Raw genomic sequence first — 23,793 nt, 5'->3', positions numbered from 1 at the left:
TTAGCAAAGTTAGATCTCACGGAACATAGGGAGAACTAGCCATTTGGATACAGGACTGGCTCAAAGGTAGAAGACAGAGGGTGGTGGTGGAGAGTTGTTTTTCAGACTGGAGGCCTGTGACCAGTGGAGTGCCACAAGGATCAGTGCAGGGTCCTCTACTTTTTGTCATTTACATAAATGATTTGGATGCGAGCATAAGAGGTACAAGTTAGTAGGTTTGCAGATGACACCAAAATTGAAGGTGTAATGGACAGCAAAGAGGGTTACATCAGACTACAACAGGATCTGAACCAGATGGGCCAATGGGCTGGGAAGTGGCAGATGGAGTTTAATTCAGATAAATGTGAGGTGCTGCATTTTGGAAAAGCAAACATTAGCAGGACTTATACACTTAATGGTAAGGTCCTAGGGAGTGTTGCTGAACAAAGAGACCTTGGAGTGCAGGTTCATAGCTCCTTGAAAGTGGAGTCACACGTAGATAGGATAGTGAAGAAGGCGTTTGGTATGCTTTCTTTTATTGGTCAGAGTATTGAGTACAGGAGTTGGTAGGTCATGTTGCAGCTGTACAGGACATTGGTTAGGCCACTGGTGGAATATCACATACAATTCTGGTCTCCTTCCTATCAGAAAGATGTTGTGAAACCTGAAAGGGTTCAGAAAAGATTTACAAGGATGTTGCCAGGGTTGGAGGATTTGAGCTATAGGGGAGGCTTAACAGGCTGGGGCTGTTTTCCCTGGAGCGTTGGAGGCTGAGGGATGACCTTATAGAGGTTTACAAAATTATGAGGGGCACAGATAGGGTAAATATTCAAAGTTATTTCCCTTGGGTCAGGGAGTCCAGAACTAGAGGGCATAGGTTTAGGGTGAGAGGGGAAAGATATAAAAGAGACCTATGGGGCAATGTTTTCACACAGAGAGTGGTATGTGTATGGAATGAGAGGCTGGTACAATTGCAACATTTAAGAGGCATTTGGATGGGTATATGAATAGAAAGGGTTTGGAGGGATACGGGCCATGTGCTGTTAGGTGGGACCAGATTGGGTTGGGATATCTGGTCGGCACGGACAGGTTAGACCAAAGGGTCTGTTTCCATGCTTCTCTGTGATTCTATGCCCTCTAGTTTTGGACTCACTCACCCCACGAAAAAGACCTTGTCTACTTAACCTATCCATGCCCCTCATGATTTTATAAACTTCTATAAGGTCACCCCTCAGCCTCTGACGTTCCAGGGAAAACAGCCCCAGTCTATTCAGCCTCTCCCTATAGCTCAAATCCTTCAACCCTGGCAATATCCTTTGAGATCTTGCTTTTAATGTATTATGAACTTGAACTCCTAAATCCCTGTGTTACTTCTTTCAGCCTTTCTCATTTTAAATATAATAGATTTTTGATCAAGAAATGTATCACCTCACGCTTGTTAAGATTGAATATCATCCTACTCATCTGTTTTGTCCAAATGATGAATATTGCATTGGAGCTTCCTTTTGTCCTCAGAATTGTTTTTAATGCTATTTCCTGCACAAACTGGACACTACTGCCTTTAGCTGTAAATCAGAATCACTAACAAACACCAATAATCCCTCTAAATTTTCTTTGTTCTGTATAGCACGTTTATTTCTGAGTGGTATCTTTAAATGATTTTTTCACAATGGCCACAGCTGCACATTATCTTAAAGGTGACAGCTCGTGTGAGGCCCATCTGGTACCTTTATGATCGCTGCAAGTCATGCACACATGCAGCTTAGAGAGAATACTGTTATACACAGTGAGGAAACATCCCCTGGGACACTGTTACCTATTTCTATCCAGTTTGATAAACTGTCTTAATTTCAATCCCAGTTTCCTTAGAATTTAATTTGCAACCTTTTCCCTAATTTGGCACACTTAATTTCTGTAATAGCTCCAGAGAATCAGAGAATCATTATAGCACACAAGGCTATTTGACCCACACTATCCATGTTGGCCCTCCGAAGAAGAAATTCGCATAAGCTACATTCCTGCATATTCCTTCTTTTTGGGTATTTTGAATATTCAGCAAATATTTTTTTTTTAAATTTCTGATGCAGAAGGAGGTCATTGCTTCCACAGTGCTTGTGCATACCAACAAATGAACACAAATCATTATCCCATTTTCCAGCATTTTGTTCATAACCCTTGAGAATTTCAGTTGCAGTTTCAGACACTTATAAATGAGATGAAAGTTTTTACTTCAATTCTTCTTTCAGGAAGTGAGTTTCAGACGACTATCACCATCTGGCGAAAGGATTTGTCTCCTTTCCCAACTGATCTTTCTGCTAATGAATGAACATTGCTAACTGTTTTGTGTATGTATTATGCCTGTGCTTGAGTGCATAGGTCTGAATGTGAATGCATGTGCATGTCGGTCTGTGTGTGCTCGGACTAACATAGTCAGTGATATCAACCAGGGTTCTCATCACTTCTTCTCCAGGCCTAATTGGTTAGATCACTCAAACAGGTAGCTACAGTCACTTGATTCGGCCCATTCAGAGAAACTAAGGGAAAACAAAGTGGTTGGGCATGGGGAGAGGCTCATGGGGGATTGAAGGGTGACGAGGAAAGCTGGATTGAGTGTGTGTTGCTGGAAAAGCACAGCAGGTCAGGCAGCATCCGAGGAGCAGGAAAATCGATGTTTTGGGCTGGAGCCCAAGGGCTCCGGCCTGAAACATGCATTTTCCTCCTCCTCGGATGCTTCATGACCTGCTGTGATTTTCCAGCAACACACTCTCAACCCTGATCTCCAGCATCTGCCGACCTCACTGTCTCCTTGAGGAAAGCTGGATGACAATTGAGAAAGAGGGTAAAGGTATTTGTAACAAGAGATATGATAGAGCATGGATGAGAAGGGATTCATGGAGTGGGGTGTGTGGTTTATCCACTGTCAGGAGCATCCTGACTTTAAGTTGTGGACCGTGTATGACCACACTTGCATAATCACTTCATAAGTCAAGGTCTGAGGAGTAAAGGTGGATAGGTGCAGACTCACGTAGACAGAAGGGTTGGGGGGACCTGGGTGGTGAAGCCTGTGAGGCTCATGGGAAAAGCTATAAGGAAGGATATCTGATACATTAGTGTCAACATCGAGGCAAAGGCTGCAACTGCTGGCTGAAGAGTGTTCGCTGGAAGGCGGAACTGCGCAATGTGAAAGAAAATGACTGTGACCTGTTGTGGACTGGCTTCTCCTGGAATGAGAGAAAGGGAAGGATTGAGTAAGATGAAAGCGGGCCGTACAGATGTTAGTGCTGGTGCACAGAATCCAAAGATGGTGAGGTGTGCAGGGGTTGAGTAAGTAGGCAGCACTGAAGCCATAGACAGTTAGTTGTGTCGGAGGTTGAGAGGGAATGCGAATGAGTGAAGGAAGATATGGAAAAAAGTAGCAAATGTGACAGAGCATGAGCCATGGGTGTTTGCAGCTGTAGAGATAGAATGATTGAGAGTTAGCAGAGAGTAGGTTCTGGTACTGACCCTGACAGAGCAGAGATTGACAATGATCACTCTGCAGTACTGCTGGCTATTCCTCCTGACTGTGGAAGCTGCACTAATCCAGGTGTTGTCCAGTGACCAGACTGCCAGGGTCTAGCATTATGGTCTTCTTTGCCAGTCTACCATGAGGAGGATAAGCCTCCTCTCAACCATTGGGGTCTCTAGTTCACTTGCAGTGAATCTCAGTGCTATGATCCACTTCTCCAATGTATTTTGGCTGCAAATCTGCCACCAACCAAGCTAGCTTTGGAATACCAGTGCTCCTCCAGGTGCACAGGAGTCTCTTAAATAATAGCTCACTCGCAAGGATTGTTGGTGTTTCTGCGGATATCCAGTGAGTAATGAGCCCTTTTGAGGGCCACACCTGTTAAGATGGGGCTAGAATCAAGCAAGAGGGGCACCGTAGAAAACTTAAGAAAACAAAGAGTATTTGGGCAGGAATAGGACATTTGACCTTTCTGACCATGGTGCTGGGTAGGGAGTTAACGTGATGGATTTGGCAAGATAGGGCATGAGATCTTACTGGGCCTTCTAGGAACAAACCCTCCAAGGGTCCCACAAGACTGACACTCTGCCAAAAAAAAAACACACTTAGTCTTTGATCTCTAACCAAAATGATTCTGTCTCAATAGCTATTATACATATCAATCCTCCCTACTATGCTACCATACTTATTCAAAGACAATTAGCAAAGTCAGTTGTTGTAGAACATGTTAGGCTCTTGAAGTAATAATGTGTAGTGCATTAAGCACCGCACAATATTATGAGGTCATATGGACTTGGTGGAAGAATATTTCTGGAACTCAAAGAAGACAAATATCCAGATACCTAAGTCTCCCTCATCGAGCTGTGATAATGTCTATTGCATCAATGTAACTGAGTTACTACTGACTAATAAACAATATCTTGTTTAAGACAAGAGTCTCTTCTCATTAGAATGCCTCTATCAAACTAGACCAAACTAAAATGCAGCAAATCTATCTTATGGTGACCAATTGTATAGATAATTCAAAAACCGTGGAGAGCACACAATTGCATTCGACACAGTATATCATGAAAGAACGTTTATGTCAGGAGGTTCCAGCAACAATATGATCAACATTATTTTGCAAATTCCTTGAGGATTTCAACTAAAGAGAGAGATTGCATACATTATAGGATTAATTAGAGTGCTTGATTATTATCAGGGTTTCCTGAAAGACAATTGGGAGGACAACATGAGGTTAAAACAGTGGAAACAACTGTAGGAGAAAGGGACTGAAGGCTAAAGAGAGCAAAGGGGGCAATCCACAGAGCTGTCTCTGAAAACTTCTATATCCTCTAAACTGGTTCTCGAGCCAACCTTAAGCAAGGTGTGCGTAGCTGGACTAATCCACACATGCAGTTTCAGTGAGCCTATATACTGTATGTACTGCTCCATACTTGTTTCTAATCAATGCTTGAGTGGTAACCTTCCAGGTTTTAGACCCTCCTGCTAACATGCAGGCTACATTTCGAAATCCACATCCCATTAAAGCCCTCTTGTACCTATACAAACTGGAGTTATAAAGAAAGTTGTGTTTTCTATGTGGAGTTCTAACCTTCTTTTAATAAATCAATCTTGCTATCAAATAAGAACCTTTCCCCTTAAGTGTATTTTGACAACAGATACTGCCTGAACGCCACAGACCTTTACCATGCAGGCAGTGAGCAGCTCTAACGGACATTAATCATAGATTTATGCAGCATAGGAACAGGCCCTTTCGCCCATGATGTCTAAGCCAACCAACAAATACTAAACTGCACTAATCCCACTTACCTGTAATTTGTCAAGAGTCTCTTATACCCCAGCATTTTAAATGCTCATCCAGATGTTTCTTAAATGTTGTTAGAACTGCCTCCACCGTCCTCTCAGGCATTTTATATATGTAGCACACTCTTTGTGTTCTTTTCTCTCAGATTTCCTCTAAACCACTTAACTCACCTTAAACTTTTCCCCTCTGATCTTAGACATACATGCCATGGGGAAAAGATTCACATGATCTACTTTAAATCTCTCATAATTTTGTTAACCTTAACATATTTCCCCCCACCCCCTCAATCTCCTCTGCTCCAGGAAAAAAAATCAATCCCAGCCAATCAGGTCTCTCCTCATAACAAAGACTTTTTATCCCAGGCAACATCACGGTGAATCTCCTTTACTCCCTCTCCAGAGCAATCACATCCTTCTGATGGTATGGTGACCAGAATTGCAAACAGTTTTCCGTCAGTGGTCTAATCAATGTTTGGTAAGTTGTTAACTAGTTTTTCTTGCTCCTCAATTCTTCATGCTGGTTAGTGAAGGTAAGAATCCCATATGTCTTCATCACCACCCTTCAACTTGTGCTGATATCTTCAGGAATCTATAGGCTTGTATACCAAGTACTCAGTACTTGTTCCGCTATACTCCCAAGGGTCCTACCATCTGTTATGTATAGCCTATCCTCTGATCATTACACCAATAATTTTCATGTCATCTGCATACTTACTAACTATACCTTCTACATACGCATGCAAGTTATTAATGTACATGCAAACAGTAAGGGTACTAGAACTGATCCCTGTGGTACACCACTGGTCACAGCCTTCGAATAAAAAAAATCAAAACATCAACCCCCCACCCCGCTCCCCAATCATCTATTGCCTCCTATCTATAAGCCAATTTTGGATCCAGTTTGCCAACTTGTCTTGGATCCCATGGGTTCTTACATCTTCGACCAGCCTTCCATGTGGGACCTTGTCAAAGGCATTACTAAAGTCCTTATAAACTATATTCAACACACGACCTTCTTCAATATATTTAGTTACCTTTACAAAAAACTCAATTAGATTTGTCAGACAGGATCTCCTTTTCAGAATCCCTGATTGACTCCTGCCTTTTCAAGTGCTGATTAATCCTGTCAGAATTTATTCCAATAATTTCATTGATGTCAGATTAACTGGTCTGTAATTACCAGGCATATACCTGCTGCCCTTCTCGAACAAAGGAACCACGCCATCTATCCTCTATCTGCCAGTTCACCAGTGATTAGCAAAGTATTAAATATCTGCACTAGGGCCCCAGCAATCTCCTGCCTAGCTTCCCATAGCAGCCTGGGACGTATCTCATCACATCCTGAGGAGTTATGTACCTTTATGTCTGCTAAAATACCTAATACCTCCTCATTACTAATCTTCACATGATCTGGAACCTCACCATCCCAAATGAAATTTCCAGCTGTGATGTTTTTAAATACAAGTGAGAAGTATTCATTTAAGACTTAATCAATGTCCTCAGGCTCCATGTACAGGTTGCCCCTTTAGTCTTGAATTGGTCTCACTCTTTCCCAGAAATCCTCTTCCACTTAAAGTCATAGAGTCATACAGCACAGAAACAGACCCTTCGGTCCAACTCGTCCGTGCCGACCAGATATCCCAACTCAATCTAGTCCCACCTGCCAGCACCTGGCCCATATCTCTCCAAACCCTTCCTATTCATATACCCATCCAGTTAATATACTTATAATGGTTAACCATGATCCAATCTACCAAAGATAGTTCATGCCTCATCAGTGCCCTCCTAATTTACTTTTTAATCAACCCCAGATGTTTTAAATGCCTTTGAAGGGCCTCTCTTGTTTTTAATGCACTGTACCTGACATATGTTTCCCTCAAGAATTCGGAAGAAGAGTCACTAGACCCAAAACATTAACTCTGATTTCTCTCCACAGATGTTGCAAGACCTGCTGAGGTTTTCCAGCAATTTCTGGGTTTTTTTTCTAATTTTCAGCATCTGCAGTTCCTTCATTTGTTTTAATGCTTCCTTCTTTTTCTTTATCAAACTCACGATATCCCTTGACATCCAGGGTTCCCTGAATCAGCTGCTCTTGCCCTTCACTCATTGGGGAATACACTGGCCCTGAATTTTTACTATACCGCTTCTAAAGACTTCCACTTTCCAAATGTAGACTTACCACTTCCAGTCTTCGTCAAATCTTATCTAATGACGTTGTAACAGGCTGTCCCTCAATTTGGACACAACTTTGGAACTATTCTTATCCCTTTCCATAATGATTTTGAAACTTGCAGAGTTATGGCCATGAAGCCTAATATAAACTAATGTTAATGTACCCTAAAAGTAAAAGATATGGGAACTCGGCTTGAGAACTGGAATTAGGAAAATAAGGTAAATGTAATGCAAAATGAAGTAAATAAAAGATTGACTATTCAGTTGATGAACTCATCACCATTAGGTATTTTGAGACATGTTAGACCTGTTGAGATATATTTGACCTGTTCGGAGATGTTATGACACACCTCTGGAGTAAGTGGGACTTGAATGCAGGCCTTCTGGTTGAGAAATAGGGACATTATCAGTACCACAAGAACCCTACTCTCCACATGTATGATGAGATTTTCCACCATGTTTGCAACATAGTATTTAAGAGCAACATTTCCTCTAATAATTTCTAAACTGAAGACTACACCTAGAAGACTCATTTCTTGCACTGATGCGATGACATCTCCTTTCAGAAGCTTAATATCCATTATAGGAATGAGGTCTGTCAGGTGGATGTAAAAGGTCTCACAACAGTTTTGAAGAAGAATTGGGAATCCTCCTAACGGCCTGGACAATATATATTTCTTTATGGTGCCACTAAAACAGATAATCTGGCCATTTATCTTACTACTGTTTTGATCTGCACCTATTAACTATAATATTTCTAGGTGTCAAAAACAATGATAAGCTACATCTTTTAGTTATACCCAATTGAAGAAAGTGACAAGTCCTAACTTTGAAAAGATAAAGGACACAAAACTGACAGTAAGAGATATTAACATTTTGATTTTCATCAGTAGAATTGAGATGTTAAACATTATTAAAGAAAACCGGTCAATAGATGCTAATTAACAATTTTTTAAGACTGTTTATGGTCGTATGCATTAAAAATGTTACATTGGTTGACATGAAACCTTAAGTGACCATTATGAAAAATTAAATTGACCTCCTATATCAGCATTATTTTAAGAATAAAATTTCCTAAAACTTGCATTTTCTTGAAAGAATTACTAATTTTATGCAAATAATGTATACCCTTTAAATACATTATGTAAAATTTTCTGTGCTGGCTTAAGAGGTAGCCCGAAATGGAATAAGCAACAATTAAATTCAGGGATTGGCACTTACGTGAAAAGATGCAATATCCTCACGATCCAGGGGTCTTGTGACATGCATTTTACCAGCAACTTGATCAATACTAAAAACCTCCATGGGTGGTTGATCAGCTCCAGGTCCAGTGATACTGTATCGGATCTGTATCTCCCTGTCTTTATCTGACCGAATCTGAAATGAAAACACATTGGGAGAGTTTAGTGTTTTTTAAAAGTACTGTTAGGTGAAGTAATTATCAGATGAGGTGGCTATAGTTAGGTGTCAAATAAGTTTTTTAAGCACACACCATCCTTGACACAATAAATTACAAAATAAGAGACAAGCAAAAAAAAGTTTGGAAATAATGTCATAATAATAAATTCCCATTGAATTGACTTTTCAATTTACTCAATTCTGTGGATACGTTGACCAAAACTTTAATTGGAATACTCCACTCTAAAATCTGCAAGGAGTTACAATTTACTTTGAATTATGCTCCAAACTTAAAAGGCAGGTAAACAATGTCGAAGTGTTTATAAACGTTATTATTTTCAACAGTATTGTAAGTAGCTCGATTAAAAGTTGCATTATATAAACAGAAGAACCCTGCTTGCATCATAGCTAAGTAACAAATTTAGAAACATGAATCAAAGAAAATATTTCAAATAGCTAACTATTAACTAATCATGTTTCAATATGAACTGGAGTTAAACATTGCATCTTTCTCTTCAAACATCAGCGTTAACTGGTTCTTGATATTAATAAAATGGAAGGCTTTAAGGCTGTGAAATGTATAATATGAAAATGCTTTTGTATTTTTCTATTTAGGTTGGATAAATATAGCAGAATCATGTGCAGATATAGGGGGGGGTCTTGGCCACAGCTGGAGAGCTGGCGAATGCCACATGACACCTCTTCATGTGATGGCCCAACACATTTTGCTTCACTCAAGGATTTACAGGTCAGCAGTGGGCCTTTGCTAAGGAGCAAGGACCCTGTGGCAGAGGTCTTGCCTGGCAAGAGTCACTGGCCAATCGGGAGTCAGGTGGTTTGATTGAACAGCAGCATCACCAAAGGAGGCAGTGGTGACTGTATATATGGTCTATGCAAGGCTTAAGATCATTCTTGGATACAACACCAGAGTTGAGTGTTAGGAGAAGAGGGTTAACAGGCTGTAGGTGAGGAGAGACACCAGCAATGGGACGTACTTTGAGGGCACCACCTACCTGACTTTTGGTCTCTTGACCGGGCACAAAGTGCTTTTGAAGGATGGATCCTGATTCACACCCTATCCTGGATCTGCAAACAGCCTTGCAAAGGGTGGCTTTATCATGCCCCCACATGGAAAGACCCCTGCACACCACAGGGTTAAAAACAGAGGCAGGAGATGAACTGCTTATGAGTTTCAATTGGAGGTAGGTCAGAAAAGTTAGTCCATAGTCCTTCCCACCGTGGACTTGATCATGGTTGAGCTGAGACACGGTGCAATCCCAAATCATTAACTTTTTGCCTGTTTTAATACAGCTCACCCGCCATCATACACACCATAAGGCAATCCAAGATTCCAGCCACAGACTTCTAAAAAAAGCAGGATGTTGATAAAGAAATAAAGATTCTTTGGCACACAATCATGGGAAAAGTGGGTCTCTTTTAATGATCCTACTCCACTAGCTACCTGACGAAGGAGCAGCTCTCTGAAAGCTGGTACTTCCAAATAAACCTGTTGGACCATAACCTGGTGTTGTGTGATTTTTAACTCTTAAAATTGTAAGCAACTAAAGTAAACTAAGCAGGTCAGCCATCCACTCCCTCCAATGTACAAGTTTACAGCACATAACTTCCTAAGCCATAAATATGAACAACTTCTGATATATAAAAATTGGAAATGGCAATGTACTTCTGAGGTTGAGTTCCAAACATGGTCCCTTGAAACATTTCTGCTAAAAAGAAATTGCATCTACAATTCTCATTTCTTGCATTGAGACAATGACACCTCTTTTGAGCAGCATAACATCTATTATGGAAATGAGGCCAATTAAATGGATATAAAAGATTCCATAGTAGCCCTATAACTTGTCACGCAATTTGTCAAGCATAAAGCTAAATACAAACTGTACAAAATCTTTGACTTTTCCCAAGATAAATATCTCACATATTGATAAGCCAAAATATTTCACTCAAACATTTTAAATAACTATGACATGTTAAGTATAGTTTTCAAGATTACAAGTTCATACAAACATTATATATTGTCCAGTAAGATATGAGAACTTGCAATTAGTCTATAAAATCATATTAATACTAAAGACTGCAATTATTTACAACAGTTTTTGCATATCTATGTTAATGTTTCTTTTACTTTGTGGCACTTAAAATCTATTTGATTATTTGTCTCTTAAGTGAGAGGTTGCCACAAAAAATTTCCCCAAAATCATTCTTGTGACTACATTTTCATAGTTGGATTGCAGAATTACAGGTATATGATCTGTCAGATAAGTACGTACGCCCATTTGCTCATCAATGATTTTGATTTGGATGGAATTAAGGTAATTTTATTTTCAAAAAACCCCCTGTCACTACTGCTTGTTTTGGACATATTTTGAAAACAAGTTTTCAAAAATAACTATGGGGAAGGACTGCCATTTTCACCTTACTTTGTGCTAATATGGATACAGTTTGTAACACATTCATAGCTTCTATTACCATTTAAATGACACAGCATCGCTGTTTGGTTCTCTTTGTTACCGCACCAAGTTGATGTAAATTTCTTAAACAATGGCTCACATTTGGTTGAAAAGTGAGAGTCTTTGAATGATGCATTACTTTATTCATGTGTAAATTGGTCAGAAGCATGTACTGAGGAAGAGTTACCCCGTGATTTACAAATCACACAAGTTTTGAATCTTTTATGCCACACCACCATTAATCTCAGGAAAATAACATTTCTCCCTTCACCTCAGTGCGATTTTCTGGGATTGTTACATTTGTAAATGAATTGCTCATTAAACATGCCACAAAGTCGATAACTAGCTTAATATCTTGAATGATGTGATAATTGTTAATGATGCCAATCAGCCTCTCCAGAAATTATCAGCCTGCACTTCCAGAAATGTTGCCTGGAAAAAATTGTAACCATTGGATCAATTAGCAGAACACAGTGCAAAATGCCTCATTCCAGCAACATCAGCGCAATATTGTTTATTTGTTTTACGCAAGAACAATAGATGCTTATTTTAGTTTTAACTAAATTGATTGACTATGCATTACCAGCAAGTCCATTCAAAACACTGTGATTTAAGTTTCCCAACTATAATCAAGAAAATGCAGCAGACATTTCGCTTACAGAAACATAGATGATCAGAGCAGGAGTAGGCCACTCAAGCCCTTGATCCTTTTCCACCATTCAATACAATCATGAATGATCATTCAGCTCAATAGCTTAATCCCACCATCTCCCCATATCCCCGATCCCTTTAGCCACAAGAGCTGAATATACCTCCTTCTTTAAAACACAAAATGTTGTGGTCTTAATCACTTCCTGTGATAGTGAATTCTACAGATTCACACATGTGTGGGTCAAGACATTTCTCATCTCAGTCTGAAAAGACATACTCCCCTTATCTTTACACTATGACACTTGATTCTGGACTCCCCACATCTGAAACATCCTTCCTGCATCTAATTTGTCTAGTCCTGTTAGAATTTTAGAGATTTTTAATGAGATCCTCCATCATTTTTGTTTCAAAAGAGGCCTAACCAATGTCGTAGAATCATAGAGACATACAGCCCGGAAACAGATCCTTCTGTCCAATTCATCCATGCCAACTATATATTCAAAATTAGTCTAGTCCCATTTGCCAGTATTTGGCCCATATCTCACTAAATCCTTCCTATTCATATACCCATCCAGATGCCCTTTGAATGTTATAATTGTACCAGCCTCCACCACTTTTTCGGGCAGTTCATTCCATACATGCACCACCTTCTGCATGAAAAATCTGCCCCTTAAATCCCTTTAAAATTTTTCCTGTCTCATCTTAAACCCATGCCCTCTCATTTTGGACTCTCTAACCCTGGGAAAAAAGACAAGACATTCACCCCATCCATGTACAGCTACAACATTATTCTAAACTCTAGTGAAGACAATCCTAAATGACTCAAAATCTTCTCGTATGTTAGTTGTGCCATCCCAGAAATCAGTCTAGTAAACTTTTGCTTCACTCCTTCTATAGCAAGAACATTCTTCCTCGTGTAAGGTGCCATCAATAGATGACAGTCTTCTGCTCTTTGACAATGACATTTCTTCCATGATAAAGTCAAGGAGTGAGGTTGATGGCTGATGATCAAGTGTTCAGCTCCATTCTCAGCACTTTGGACAATGAAGGAACTCATGTTGGCCTGCATTAGAGCCTGAACAATATGAAGGCAAATGGCAGCTATTGAAATATATAAATGCCAGGTAATGACCATCACAAACATGCAATAGTCTACCCTTGGCTACATCATTACCAAATTCTTCACCATCAATAGCCTAACACATATTTTAGAGGAATCAGAAAATCAGGAGTTATTGCCTACATTCTGCAAAATACTCAACTGGCAGGACCCAATCATATTGTTGCCACTCTACCAAAAGTGGTAAGACATAACAATATGGTCAAATAAAAGCTATACTAAGAATGTTATTGTATTTGTGAAAATACCCTGAGGCAACGTTTATATCAATAGATTGCACTCTGTGAATAAAAAATGAGGTCTGCAGATGCTGGAGATCACAGTCGAAAATGTGTTGCTGGTTAAAGCACAGCAGGTTAGGCAGCATCCAAGGAACAGGAAATTCGACGTTTCGGGCATAAGCCCTTCATCAGGAATGAGGAGAGGGTGCCAGGCAGGCTAAGGCTTTTATCTTAGCCTGCTTGGCACCCTCTCCACATTCCTGATGAAGGGCTTATGCCCGAAACGTCGAATTTCCTGTTCCTTGGATGCTGCCTAACCTGCTGTGCTTTAACCAGCAACACATTTTCAACTGCACTCTGTGAAACCTGGTATGACAATTGACAATGATGTATACCCAGGATGTTTTGAAGAAACTTAATAAATAAATCAACGGCAATCATTATTCTTCACTCAAATAGTTGCCTGATAGTTGTATTCAGGCAATATGTTGCTGAGCAAAGATTGCTGACTTACTTATGGTAGGCAAGCATCTACAGTTACCTGCAAGTTGCTGACCAATCTCCCTCTACATTTTTACCATGAAATGCTAAGCTGTCTGATACTCCAAATATTTTATTTTAGTAAGAAGTGCCAAACTAAGGCTGCACAAAACTGGTTTTCAATGTGACTGTCACGCTAGTGGAAAATGATTTGCCTTCACTGCTATTACTGAAAATTATTTTCATCACAAAAAACATTACCTGATGAAGGAGCAGTGCTCTGAAAGCTAGTGTTGCAAATAAACCTGTTGGTCTATAAACCTGGTGTTGTGTGTTTTTTTTTAACTTTGTCCAGCCCAGTCCAACACTGGCATCTCCATGTCAGAAAAAAAATCTTGCACTTCTTGACTTAACAACAACCAGTAACACTGTGTGATCTTCAGACCAAAGAATCAAGATTCCTGCCCCCATAGGTGACTCATTTGGTCCAATTACTGCCATTTCAGGGGCATATGTAGTAGACTGCACAAGCTTGTGGAGATACCAAATCAATTTATGGGCGGCACGGTGGAACAGTGGTTAGCCTCAGGCAACTGTCTGTTGGAGTTTACAAATTCTCCCTGCGTCTGTGTGGGTTTCCTCTGGGTGCTCCGGTTTCCTCCCATAGTCCAAAAATGTGCAGGTTAGGTGAATTGGCCATACTAAATTGCCCGTAGCGTTAGGTGAAGGGGTAAATGTAGGGGAATGGGTTTGGGTGGATTGCTCTTCAGAGGGTCGGTGTGGACTTGTTGGGCCAAAGGGCCTGTTTCCACACTGTAAGTAATCTAATCTAAAAAAATGGTTTCCCTTAGGAATCAGTCGAGAACCATTTTATTTTAATACATACATGAATGACTTAAGAACATAAAGGCCTTTTTACCAGGACAGGAAAGTTCAAAACTAGGTGAGAGGAGAAAAATTTAAAAGGGTTATAAGGGGGGACTTATTTATGCAAAGGGTGGTGCATGCCAAAAGAAGTGGTGGAGGTGGGTGCAATTATAACATTTAAAAGGCATCTGGATGTGTGCATGAATAGGAAAGATTCGGAGGAATGTGGGTCAAACACTGGCAAACGGGACTAGGTCAGTTTAGGCTATCTGGTTGGCATGGACGAGGTGGACAGGAGGGTCTGTTTCAGTGCCAAAGCAAAGATCCATCCCTGTTGACAATGCTTTAGCCATTCAGGTTTGTGGAGAAAGTGAGGATTGCAGATGCTGGAAATCATAGTCGAGAGGGTGGTGCTGGATAAGCAGGACCAGTCAGGAAGCATCCGAGGAGCAGCATGCTGGCTGATCTGCTGTGCTTATCCAGCACCACACTCTCGACCCCACTCAGGCTTGTGACTTTTCCATCCTGAGAACCAGGCCCACTGCCATAGGTTTCAGAAGACAAAAGTATTGCCCAAAATGGCAACTTCAACCACAAAGGTTTTTTTTTCCATATGTACAACATTAGTGCCTTGTGAACTTATCATTATCTTAAAGAGACAGCTTCTTAAACAATGATACTCACTTGGTTTATCATCGACCATGCACCAGCCTTCTGAAACTATCTGCTGAAAATTGCTGAGTCAAAACTCAACATAATCTGATAACTGGACCTATCAGCAATGTCAAAGTATGAAATCCTCCACTTTACATTAATCTACTCTCCCTCTCCTATCCAAAAAACTGAACATTCACTTCTTATTTGTATTTGTTCCATGTACATTAAGTTGGCAGAAACTCAACTGTATGCTTGCATCAGATGCAATACACCCTACTCACCTTCCACAATCATGAGACCTGTCCAAAGTGACTGCTGTTTGCCTTCATAATGATGCAACATCAAAAATGGTAAATTGACTTTCTGATAAAAACAAGTTAGCAATTCACTCTGATCTACTCTTTCCATCAATATAATTCAACTTCTTAGATTCCTTTGAACTTCTCTGGGAGTATTCAATACAGAACGCTGCTCAATAACAAAGTTTCATTTGATTCTGATTCTGAAGCCCACATCCCATGAATAAATAGAAAAAAAACCTCAGAGTAAGTGCTAAAGTGCTTGAATGGGAGGAAAGCAGACAATGAGACATAGACCATTTTGATGGCGATGCATGAGATGTGAGTCTGTCCCGTGCATTAAATGCTTAAAAACGTGTTGCTGAAAAAGCGCAGCAGGTCAGGCAGCATCAAAGGAACAGGAGAATCGACGTTTCGGGTATAAGCCCTTCTTCAGGAATGAGGAGGGCTTATGCCCAAAACGTCAATTCTCCTGTTCCTTTGATACTGCCTGACCTGCTGCGCTTTTCCAGCAGCACATTTTTAAGCTCTGATCTCCAGCATCTGCAGTCCTCACTTTCTCCGTGCGCTAAATGGCCTGGCATAGGCAGCCCTGACCTCCAAGTTAAAATGTTGAAGGACTGAAATGGTCTTCGAGTTGTGCTGAAAGAAGGTAGTGTTGCTAGTGATTTGCTGTTGTTGACTTCTGTGAGAAGAGTCACAGAGGGTGGAGTCCACGCATACACATTATTCAGAAGAAGCAGTTGCAAGAAGATAGGGACATGCATTCATTCATCTGCCGCCACTAGGTGCCCGCTGTGATTTGCCTGTTAGGTACTTCCACAGATCAGTTTCTCCAAGGAGGGGGTGGGGGAAGAATTGGAAGTGGCACACATAAATGGCACGAGTTGGAACTTTAATGAGAGGCAGTACAGTGGCTCAGTGGTTAACACTGTTGCTTCATAGCACCAGGGACCTGAGTTTGATTCCAGCCTTGGGTGACCGTGTGGAGTTTGCACATTCTCCCCATGCCTGTGTGGGTTTCCTCTGGGCGCTCTAGTTTCCTCCCACAGTCCAAAGATGTGTAGGTTAGGTGAATTAGCCATGCTAGATTGCCCATTGAGTTCAGGGATGTATAAGTTAGGTGCAATAGCTGGGCAAATGTAGAGTAATAGGTTAGGGGAATGGGTCTGGGTGAGTTACTCTTTGGAGGATTGGTGTGGACTTGTTTAGCCAAATGGCCTACTTCCACTCTATAGGGATTCAAAGAATTTCAAACACATGAAAAAAGGATTGTTATTGTGCAATGAAAAGTTTCTGAACTGACTTGTAAAGGTGTGAGGGGAAAAAGAAATCAGAAATACTTCACTTGCCATCAAGAATCTGAGATTTCCAATCTCACCACATTTTCCCTCCTTTCTCATCAATGTTCACACCAGGAGGGAAATACTCCAGCCCAATGGAGTGTAGTTGAATATAAAGGGTTTTAGATTACTTACAGTGTGGAAACAGGTCCTTCGGCCCAACAAGTCCACGCTGACCCGCTGAAGCGCAACCCACCCAGACCCATTCCCCTACATTTACCCCTTCACCTAACACTACGGGAAATTTAGCATGGCCAATTTACCTGACCTGCACATTTTTGGACTGTGGGAGGAAACTGGAGCACCCAAAGGAAACCCACGCAGACACGGAGAGAATGTGCAAAGTCCACACAGACAGTTGCCTGAGGCAGGAATTGAACCGGGGTCTCTGGTGCTGTGAGGCAGCAGTGCTAACCATTGTGCCACCATGCCAACCACTGTGCCACTATGCTGCCCAAAATGGGTCTGAGAGACTGACTAAATTGAATGATCTTCTTTGTATCATTTAAAGTTAGAATATATTTGTTCTGCTTTCTGACCCAAGATATTTAAACATCAAACATAAATAACAAACTTTCAATGCCAAACTATCCTGCCTGTGTTGGCATTGATTTGTAGATTCTGGCCTGCCTTACACACTGCCTGAAGCATGCCAATGATGCCATTATACTGCCAGCTTGCTATGATTTATAGCATTCTATTTCACATTGAAACAAACATTTTTGTCCAGCTGTTATCAAGCTCTAGTGATTTTATGCAATTTTCAATAAATTCAAATCATTTTTAAAGAATGCATTAAAATAAATCACAAGAAGACTCTCGTCAGCTTCTGTGAGGTCTGATGGTAAAACAACGTCACCAGTAGCTAGAGACCAAAGCGACGCCATAAAGGAGCACCTCTTTCAAGTAACAGGGGTAGAACTTCATTTTAAATGGCTGTTAATAGGAAGATACTAAGTTAATTAAATTCACCATTTTCCTCATTTCCTCTCCCCATACCTTACCCCAGTTCCATAGGAAGATAATTAAATTGATTTGAACTAAAATTCAAGAATGTTCTGCAAGTAAACCAACAAATAAGGTTAATTCACACAGCATGATTAAAGGACTCACCAAGCACCATTAGTTTCAAAGGTTTAAAGCCAGTCTGGAATATAACCAGACCAGATTGGCATCATGCTCCAATCTAAATACCTGCTGTTTTTTGACTCCAGCATCACACTCGGTTGTACAGCGCAGTTTGTTCCTGCTCGGGTTGCCCATTGCAGCAATATTGACGAGTATACAAGACAAAGTGTGGCCCAAAAAGTCATTAACAGCAGAACAGGTAAAGAAAGACAGTGGAGCTCACCAGCTGCAAGTCAAAAGGAAGGTTCCAGTGGCAAAGATGTTCTGGCCATTGTGATTTGAGACTTTGCTGAAATCTAACCAGCAACCGGGCAAGATCATATGGACAATAACGTTCTAAAATCCCCATATTAAGTAAAGCCACATGTGCATTTCTTCCAGGGCCAATTTGCTAAGTGCTGTAATGTTGAAAAATGGGTAACTGACACTGGACTGTCAACTCAGGACAATCTTCACAAATATGACGGATGCATGACGGTGATTTGGATGTCTGTGTTGGGATAGATGTGGCTTTAGGCGATGGCAGCTTTGACTGAACAGCCGTCTACAGAATGCACTCTGCACACCCCAGCATAATCTGTCAACATTGGAAAGAATATTTTCAACAACTCTTCAACCCAAGAAATCACAATGGCAACTGACATTCTCCAGGTTATCGCTCAATAGCCTGTGATGAATTGATGGGTGAAGTGCCATCAATGGAAGACATGAACGGATGAAAACCAACACGGCATGTGGCTCTGCTAGTATTTCAGCTGAGAACTTCAGAACTGGTGGGATTAAGCTCTCACAAAAACTCTGGGCATTAATATTACAGATTTGGGAAAATGATGAGCCAGGCTCCCCCTACCCTAGGTCCTGGGCCTCCTCCACCACCCAACACCTGGAGGAAAAACACCTCATCTTCTGCCTTGGAACACTTCAACCCCAGGGCATCAACGTGGACTTCACCAGTTTCCTCATTTCCTCTCCCCACACCTTACCCCAGTTCCATCCTTCCAGCTCAGTACTGTCCTCATGACCTGTCCCACCTGCCAATCTCCCTTCCCACTTATCAGCTCCACCCTCCTCTCTGACCTATCACCTTCATCCCCACCCCCATTCACCTATTGTACTCTTTGCTACCTTCTCCCTGGTCCCACCCACCCCCTCCCTGCATCTATTCCTGATGAAGGGCTTTTGCCTGAAATGTTGATTAATGCTGCTCCTTGATGCTGCCTGACCTGCTGTGTTTTTCCAGCACCACTCTAATCTAAACTCTGGTTTCCAGCATTTGCAGTCCTCACTTTTGCCTACATCTTTCCCCCTACCCCATCACCACTCCAACTCACTCAACTGCACAGGTCTGAATTGCAGAAAGCAGCAATTGTAACCGTCTTCAAAACCAGAGATAACATTGTACCATGGAAACCATTCAGCTATTTCTCTCAAGTCTTTTGCAAGGAGAATCTCAACATAAATACTTCAAATCACGTAGTTCAAGAGTGTGGTGCTGGAAAAGCACAGCAGGTCAGGCTGCATCTGAGGAGCAGGAGAATTGACGTTTCGGGCATAAGCCCTTTATCAGGAATACTTAGTTCCTATGGCTGAGAAAATCCTTCTAGAGAGAAACCTTATTTTAATTGAGCGAAAACTTTGATATAACCCTTGTTGTAAATAAATCTACGAAAAATATCAAGAACAAAACCAGGAAAGCTTCAGTACATTGACTGACCTGACGAAAACATTTAAATAAATGCAAAATACTGTGGAAGCTGGAAATCCAAAGTAAAATGGAAAGTGATGGAAATTCAGATCTCACTGTATCTGTGGAAAGAGAAACAAAGTTAATGTTTCAAATTCACTATAAGTACCCATGTCAGTCCCAGCTAAGCCTGTGTATTTGTGAGATTATTATTTTTTATTATTTATTTGATTCCCTACAGTATGGAAACAGGCCCTTCGGCCCAACAAGCCCATACCGACCCTCCAAAGAGTAACCCACCCAGACCCATTTCCCGCTAACGCACCTAACCTATAGGCAATTTAGCATGGCCAATTCACCTCCTGCACATCTTTGGACTGTGGGAGGAAATCGGAGCACCCAGAGGAAACCCACGCAGACATGGGGAGAATATGCAAACTCCACACAGACAGTTGCCCGATGGTGGAATCGAACCTGGGACCATGAGGCAGCAGTGGTACCACTGAGCCACCGTGCCGTCTCACAGTTTTTGTTGAAATCATTATCACTTTCCTGTACTGTAGTGAGATCTGGATAACGTACAAGAGATACACATAAGAGCACTAAAAGCATTCCATCAGCAATGCCTCAGTTACAGCCTTCAGATTCAACAGACAGTTGAACAATATTAGTGTCCTTCATAAAGTCACCTACACAAACATTCAAGCAAAATTCCTGCAAAGTCAACTTTGATAGACTGGAGGTTGTTTCCAGATGGTCAAAAAGCCACATTCTATTTTATCAACTCTCAAATGGTCCACACGCCAGAGAAGGTCAAAGAAGTGTTTCAAAGGTACTCTGATGCTCTGTTTGAAGCACATCAAAGTTGACATCAATGACTGAGAACAGCTTGACACTTGTTGTTCCAAATGGCCACATGCTCCATCAGGTTTTGATGACACAGGTGACACAAAGACAAGAGAACGAACAAATGCTGCACCCAGCATTCCTGCCTCCTTGTGGAAAACCAACCCTCAAGCATCTTCCTGTGAAGTCATATGAAACCCATGTTCACTGTGTGAAGACACCATCCTTGAATTGAGGGACACTGATGACAATGGCACTGTCTGGCTTGGCCACATTTTGAGGAGTTGCTGACATATAAAATACAGTGTAACACTGGAACTTTCTCCAAATAAATACAATGATGCTGAACAAAAAAACCAAAGAACTGTGGAAACCAGATACAAAAACAGAAATTGCTAGAAAAACTCAGCAGGTCTGGCAGTATCTGTGGATAGAAAGTTTAAAGATGAAAAGAACTTAGTTCTGGAGAAGGGACATTGGACCTGGAATGTTTTCTCTACATAGACGCTGTCAAATCGTCTTATTTTTCCCAGCAATTTCTGTTTTTGCTTTTGACAATGACACGGAGTTAAGTCCGTCCATAAGAAAGGCACATTACAACTTTGGAGGAAGTGTATTTATGGGGCATGGTATCACTAGGGGCATTGAAGGGGGTAAATTAAATCTTTTAGAGAATGAATCAAGATTTATATTTCACATGCAAGCAACAAACTGCTCCTCAATCAGGGAATTTTGGAGAGAGTGAAGAAGGGGAAGAAGAAAGAATAACATCTATATCTAAAAATCATAACAGGTTTCTATTTTTAGATGAACCCTTTTTCAGCTTATAATTGTCAGCCAGCCTACAGCAAGTAATTGGAAGACCTTTCCCTTTCACAAATCAGATTCTTTTATACTCTGAAACAAAAGACAAAACTTTGCTGTTTAGTACATTTAATGCTTTCAAAAAGTATTCAGAAGCCCATTTTCACACTTTTAGAAGTACATAATTGACTACAATTAGGTATTTTAAGTGCTCCCACAAAAGAGGTAATGCATTCATTTTCAGACTGATTGTGCACATGAATTGCCACCAAGGGGCCATTTACTGTTCACTTTCAAGTCTGTTTTTAAAGTTGATTTTATTTTAATGTTGGTGAAGGGAAAAAATAATATAACATCAAAGCAAAGTTGTCATGTGGGTCAGATTACAGACACAGCAGTGACAACTACTTTGTGACTTATGTTCAAAGTTACCAGGAATTTTACTTTCCAAGCTGCTAAAAATTGTTTTGCAAAGTGTTCAAAAATATGGATAAAAATAGCCTTTTTCCACCAATATTTTTCTCCCTTCTTCTTGCGAAGGTATTGATTTCTCTCTGTACAGTAGCATAAATAGAGAGATAAACCGTTAATACCTTCAGGCCTGTGACCTTTCATCAAAAGGTGATACATTGAGTTGGATTTCATCACGTCATTGGCTGGAGAGTTAGTGGCAACCACATTGTAGCCTTGACTAAAAACAGCGAATGCTGGAGATCACAGCAGATCAGAAGCAACCATGGAGAGAGAGTGGCTAACACAGAGAGTCTAGATTACTCTTCATCAGAGCTGAAGTGAAGTGTGGAGGGGACAGTACCCATTTTGTAGTTTGGGAGGGGGTGGTTAATGAGAGTAAGGTGCTGGTGGCGAAAAGATGTTGATAGTTCAGATTAAATGATCAGAATGTGAGGACCGAAGAACAATGGTGTGTCTCCTGCCAGACTTGAAAAGACAGACAGTCCCACTAGGATTGGTAGAGGAGAGAGAGGACATGTGCACTCTCTCTCCATGAATGCTGTCTGACCCATTGTGGTCACCAGCATTTGATGTTTTCAGTACAGATTTCAGCATCTGCAGTAATTTGTTCCAACCAATTGTAGCTTTTCCTGGTTACCCCCTGTAATTAAAAGCAATTACAATTTAAAGGAACAACTCTTTTCATGCAAAATGCTGCAAATCTTTGGACTCCTTTACTTGGGAGGGTTGTCAATGCCCCATTATTTAAGGTTGAGTTAAAGAGATTTTTGGTGTCTCAAGGGGCATATGGGAAATAGGGTGGTGTTCAGAGATTAGCCAGTGGTGTATTAAAAGCACAACAGGTCATATGGTCAATTCCTGTTTATGTCAATTGCCTGAACTGGACATCACAGAATAACAGAGAAATCACAAGAGTGTCATGTGTAGAAGGAAACTATTCAGTCCATTGTGTGGCATACTGTGCTTTTTAAATTTAGATAACTACCTCAATTGAACCTACCTCTCCCAAAATTCCCGGCAAACCATTCCATTTTCCAGTACTTGTCCTGTAGCCATGTGTGCCATGGGGCCTCAAGCTCTTCAGAGGGTCTATGTGGGCTTGTTAGGCCAAACGGCCTGATTCCACACTGTAGGGGTTCTATGTTTCTAAGTGTTTACCAAAATGCTTTGAAGTTGATGGATGCCACCTCTACAACCAGCATTCCCTTCAATTTTCTCACTGATTGCTCATCTCTCCAAAGCTTGTGTGCAGCAGAGATTTCTTGAACCAGAAGTCAATGCCATAATCAGCATACTGATGCCAATCACCATGTGTGGAATTTTGGAGCATCTGCACGAGTGTGCAGCTTAGAAAAAACACTGTCTAAACATTTTCAGGCAGTGAGTTCCAAATACCCATCACCTTCTAGGTGAGCAAAAAGGTTCTTTTAATTCCTTCTCAATCAGCCTCTTAAAGTGTTAAGTCTATGATGCGTGGTTATTAACCTCTCTACACAAGGAGAAAAAATTCTTTCTTTCTACCCTCTCTAAGCACCTCATAATTCTGCACACCTCAAACAGGCACCCCCGCAGTTTGATCTGAGCAAAATAACCCCAGCCTCTCCAATCTCTCTTCATAGCTGAAATGCTGCAGAGCAGGATTCCTGGGGAGGTAAAAACAATGACTGCAGATGCTGGAAACCAGATTCTGGATCAATGGTGCTGGAAGAGCACAGCAGTTCAGGCAGCATCCAAAGTGCAGCGAAATTGACGTTTCAGGCAAAAGCCCTTATTCCTGGGGAATCTCCTCTGCACCTTCTCTAGGGCAGTCATATCCTTCCTACAGGGTGACAACCAGAACTGCACATAGTACAAGTTGCAGCTTAAATAATTCCTTATACAGTTT

At 41.0% G+C, this 23,793-nt stretch overlaps 1 protein-coding gene across 2 annotated transcripts in view; it reads right to left on the bottom strand.

The window, feature by feature from the left end:
* LOC132822921 (cadherin-4-like) overlaps positions 1–23,793 on the bottom strand; it is a 672,789-nt gene that overhangs the window by 151,543 nt on the left and 497,453 nt on the right. For both annotated transcript variants that reach the window (XM_060836327.1, XM_060836328.1), the window contains one exon: positions 8,687–8,842. In XM_060836327.1, coding sequence (XP_060692310.1) covers positions 8,687–8,842 — 156 coding nt within the window. The remainder of the gene's footprint in view (positions 1–8,686; positions 8,843–23,793) is intronic.

The sequence above is a fragment of the Hemiscyllium ocellatum genome, chromosome 15 (genome assembly GCF_020745735.1).
Source record: "Hemiscyllium ocellatum isolate sHemOce1 chromosome 15, sHemOce1.pat.X.cur, whole genome shotgun sequence".
NCBI lineage: Eukaryota > Metazoa > Chordata > Chondrichthyes > Orectolobiformes > Hemiscylliidae > Hemiscyllium > Hemiscyllium ocellatum.
This window is presented reverse-complemented; position numbering and strand designations above follow the sequence as displayed.